Source organism: Zingiber officinale, chromosome 2B (assembly GCF_018446385.1).
Source record: "Zingiber officinale cultivar Zhangliang chromosome 2B, Zo_v1.1, whole genome shotgun sequence".
Classification (NCBI taxonomy): Eukaryota; Viridiplantae; Streptophyta; class Magnoliopsida; order Zingiberales; family Zingiberaceae; genus Zingiber; species Zingiber officinale.
This window is the reverse complement of record NC_055989.1, coordinates 102,317,083-102,322,289: the sequence shown is the minus strand read 5'-3', so window position 1 is coordinate 102,322,289 and position 5,207 is coordinate 102,317,083. Positions and strand designations below refer to the sequence as shown.

The following is a 5,207-nucleotide window of genomic DNA, read 5'->3' as shown; positions in this document are numbered from 1 at the left end:
GTCGTCGGCGTCGGCGTGGTCTTCTTCTCTACTGTGTAGCACTATTTTTTTTTCTGCTACCCTAACTTTATGCTCAATGATAATGAAGAAAAAGAAGAACTGCTCAATGTAGCACTATTCTTCTCTACTGTGTAGCACTGTCTTCTTCTATTTTTTTTCTTCTTCTCGTCGTCGTGGTCTTCTTCTCTACTGTGTAGCATTGTTTAGACTGTGAGATGAGCGAAGTCTGAGTGCTATATTAAGGATAAGTACTATATTTCTTAGCACTATAACATTAAGGATAGTATAACATCAACAATAGTAAACAGTTAGTTCTATTACAGGGACTGTTTAAATATTTGTGCACTGTTTCAACACTATATTAGTACTATATGGTTCGTTGTGAGCATTATTTTTTTTCTATTTCTTCTATATTTATTGATGGTAATCTAACTGTTAGTGCACCCCTATATTTGTTTGTTGTGCACTGTTTAATCCTTAATCGTAAAATAGAAGGGCAAATATCTGCTATATCTACTAGTAGTAATACTAGATGATATAAGTTCACATTGTTTAAAGCATTACCTATTTATAATTTATTTATTTATTTTTTCCATTTATTTGATTATAGATGGGTGATGAAAATGGTAAACGGAATGATTTCATTAAGTTGCATCGTATGCATCAACTCGCATCGGCACAGGTTGCTTGTTTAGTTGCAGCTTGGTATGCACAAAATAGGTACAAACAAAATAGTCAAATTCCTCGTGTTGTACAGTTAGAAGGAGAACGTGTACGAAATGAACTAATGACAAAAGTGCTAACTAATGATCAATGTCGTAATATAATTAGAATGAGTCCTTCTGCATTTGTGGAATTGTGTAATCTTTTAGTCAAAGAAGGTGGTTTACGACCTACAACAAGAATCACTGTGGAAGAACAAGTAGCAAAATCACTCTATTTGCTAGGTCACAATGTTACAAATCGTGCACTTGGCTTCTTTTTCTATCGATCGGGAGAAACAGTCAGTCGTCATTTCCATAATGTTTTAAGAGCTATAATGGAATTAGAGGATAAATTTCTCAATCAACCGGATGGGTCACAAGTTCCTTTAGAAATCTTCAATAGCAATCGATTCTACCAATTTTTTAAGGTAAAAATATTTTTCTTATCTTTTGACTAGTATAACTGCATATCTATATATTCAAAATTATTAATAATTTAGATATGGTATATCAGGATTGTGTTGGAGCAATAGATGGAACACATATTCGTGTTAAAGTTTCTCCCATTGATGCCCCAAAGTTTCGTGGTCGAAAGGATTTTCCAACTCAAAATGTTTTAGCAGCATGCACATTTGATTTGAAATTCACTTATGTCTTAGCCGGATGGGAAGGGACAGCATCGGACTCGAGAATAATTAAAAATGCATTAACCAGACAAGAATGTCTTAAAATTCCAGAAGGTAAATTAAATGACATATATTGTGATTAGACTTTCCTTTTACAATTTATTAACACATAATTTTTTTGTTAGGAAAATACTATCTTGTTGATGCTGGATTCATGTTAAAAAGCAGTCTTATTACACCATATCGAGGAGAACGTTATCATTTGAAAGAATATAGCCGTAATCCACCACGAAATGCTCGGGAGTTATTTAATCTTCGACATTCTTCTTTGCGCAATGCAATTGAAAGAGCTTTTGGAGTCGTTAAAAAAAGATTTGCTATTATAAGAAGTTCAACGGAGCCACATTATGGAATTGAAACACAGAAACAAATTATTCTCTGTTGTTGTATTTTACACAATTACTTGATTAATGCTGATCCAGATGAGGGTTTGCTTGCCGAGGTTGATGCCGAACTTAATAATAATAGTGAACATCAAGAGGAAAATCATAGTAATAGAGATGACAGTGACGATGCAAGAAGGGGAGAATTTCTTAGAGATGTGATATTTATGTTTATTTGTTTATCTAGTGATTTTGGACAAATGCTCTTGTAATTGGATGACTATGAATGTTGACATTTTAATTTATTATGTGACTTGAATTTTATATCTTATGGCTATTTGTGTGATTGTGTGTTTGATTATTACTATATTTTTGTTTTTAAGGATGCGAAAAAAGGACTTGCAAAATGCTAGTGCAAGCAAGGCGAATAATCAATGTATTTGGACTAAAGTAATGGATGATGCTCTTATTGATGCATATTTGAATCAGCATAATATAGGCAATAGGGTTGGTGGAACCTTTACTACACATGCATTTGAAAATATTGTGAATGAATTGAAAGCAAAATTTTCCGACAAACTTATCGATAAGGAAAGGATTCAAAATCGCATGAAACATATTAAAAGATGTTGGTTTTCATGTTATGATATATTCAAGAATGGTATGAGTGGTTTTGGATGGGATCCCATTACAGAATTCTTCATTGCTGAACCTGAAGTTTGGCAACAACTAATTGAGGTGTGTTTCATAATATGCATTTGGACGCTATATTTGTTTTTTTTCTGTGATACTATTTATAAATGAATGTTTAATATAATTATATTGTAATTTGTAGATAAAACCAGCAGCTGCCGAATGGAAGACCAAGCCTATTCGAAATTATGAGAAGTTAGTTCAATTATATGGAAAAGATAGGGCTACAGGACAATATGCTGAAACTGCATTAGAAATGCGAAAAAGAAAAGCTAGCATAGAAGTAGAGAATAATGTTGGTGGACATAATTTTGAAACCATTGATGAAGTTGAATTTATAATTTCTCAACAGGAAATCCATTTGGACAATGAAGATGCAGTTAATATGGATGCCCAAATTCCAACTCAACCATCTAAATCTCAAGCTGAATCTTTTGTTGGATCATCATCAAAGAAGAAGAGTGCAAAAAAAGGTAAAGTTGACGATGAGAATATAAGTAATGCAATTGAGCATGTAGCTCAAGCTATTATGAGTTCAACACATGAAATGATTAAGTCAAATGAACTTCCTATTCCTGAGCATGAAGTGTGGAGTTTGTTGAATCAATTAGGTGTCGAGCAACATATCACTTCTACATGCTATTTATTTCTTGTTCAACGCCCAAAGATGTTGAGAGCTTTACTTGGATGCCCTTTTGAACATCGCAAAGACTTATTACTTCAAATGTTGGATGGAGAAAATCTACGATAAGTTTTTTGCTTGTTATGTGAGATGATTATATTTGGATGATATGTATTATGCATTTGGATGTTATGTACTTGGAAGATTTTGAATGTTTGTTGGATGATTATTATGTCATGTAAGACTTGATATTTGATTTTGGATGATTTATCTATACTTTGTGTCTTTTGTGTGTTTTTGGATGATTTATTTGTTGTTAGTCAATTACTACAGATTTAAATTCCCCTCTTTGCATCTTGTTTGGATATATATAATGATCAGATAAACCATGATTGGTAAAATTACTGATTTTGAATCATCAGTATGAGGTTGCTTCTCCATTTCATGAGCAACAGCAGCTACACTCTGCTGCTTAGGCTCATCAGCCAAGTTGGTAAAATTATCATCTTCAATTATTTCATCTGAGAAATTGGTTGCATCTTCAGCAAGGCTACCACACTCCTTCAGCAAGGCTACACTCTTTGAGTCTTCAATCTGAAAACAATTGAAAAGTGCAAACTATTTAGTAAGAATTCATTGTCAAACCAAGTTTGAGATTGACACCTGGTTGAGACTATTTTAGACAAGCTTCCGTGAAGGAACTTTTGCCAGAATAATTTTGTGGATAACAATCAACACAGCGACTAGTCATATGCACAAATGAATTATTAGAAAACACCGCTACATGCATCAATTCATACCAATTACAATGGTATTAAAAAGAAGTAGCCCCATGTTATGCTGATGCAGGCACTTCCACATAAATAAAATACTGCAGTATCAAAATCATTGTGCTGATGCATTAATTATGCTGATGCAGGCACTTCCCTAGTAGTGTTTGGTTTCAGAATATCAACATTTCAAGACATCTAGCAGATTTTTCACTTTATAAAATGGACAGGAGAAAAAAATGAACTCATAACTTAATACTTTAATCATTGTAAGATATAATACTGCAAAGCTTGACAGATACTTGAATGTGAGGCTTAATTGAAATACAACGACTACTAATACATCAAATAGGCTTCTTCCTAAAGTTTGAAGATTCCAATTTGTCGTTACACGTTCGACATCAGTGAACAATAGAGGGCAGGAGTATAAGCAACGGTGTAGGACAAGCAATTAACTCATGATTGTTGAATAAAAAATGATAGAGGGTAATTTAGTAATATTATATACTTAACCTTCATTATCCTTCCTTTCCTCTCAAACATGAAAACATATGTTACATTAATGAACCTTCCCTCCCTCCCAAACAAAGAGAATATAAATACTTTACTTCCCTTCCCTTCCCCTCCCTTCCTTTTCCTTCCCCTTCCGTTAATGAACCTTCACTCACCCCATCCAAACATAGGGTTAGGGTTAATAGAGGTTATTAGAAAGGCGGTATAAACAAATTCTAGTATAATTCAAGGGTTAATCGTCTCTAAACAAATTCTTAGCGACGATTTTATAATTTTCATTGCAAATATCTTAGCGGCGAATGAATTCATTGCTACATTCATTGCCAACATATATATTAGAAAAAAAATTACGTCGATACTATATTTAGTCGCAAATAACGTTATTTAGCTACGAAATTTAATTTCATCGCTATTTTCTTGATTTTTTGTAGTGGTTAACTATCAAGTTTGATAGTTGTAAAAAATGCTTGAATGTTACGATGGCCCAACATCTCAGGGAGATGGGTAACATGATTCGAGAGCTTAATACTGCTGGTCATGCGTTGATCGATGAACAACAGGTTCAGACAGTTATCTGTTCCCTTGCTGATTCTTGGGAAACAATGAAACAGAATCTGACTCACAGTGAGAGTATCAAGACTTTCACTGATGTCTCACGTCATGTAGAACTTGAGGCGGAGAGGATTGAATCTGTAAGGATTTCTGGTCAAGCTTTTGTAGCTGAGGGTTCTGGTTCCAAGAATAAGAAAAAATGGTTTAAGAAAGGAAAGGGAAAAGGAAAGGAGGCTAGTGCTGTTGCTGTAAAGAACCAAATCAAGAAGAAAGGAAATAAATATGGACAAAGACCTAAAAGCAAATTAACTTGCTATAATTGTCGCAAGAAGGGCCATTTTGCT

General features: G+C 33.8%; 1 protein-coding gene across 1 annotated transcript; it reads left to right on the top strand.

Annotated features, from left to right (window-relative positions):
• The first annotated feature begins 610 nt into the window (after positions 1-610).
• On the top strand, positions 611-3,157 carry LOC122048500. Its single transcript, XM_042610063.1, has 5 exons — positions 611-1,132; positions 1,219-1,444; positions 1,516-1,981; positions 2,097-2,451; positions 2,549-3,157. The coding sequence occupies exons 1-5, from the start codon at positions 611-613 to the stop codon at positions 3,155-3,157; spliced, it is 2,178 nt and encodes a 725-aa protein (XP_042465997.1).
• The last annotated feature ends 2,050 nt before the right edge of the window (positions 3,158-5,207 follow it).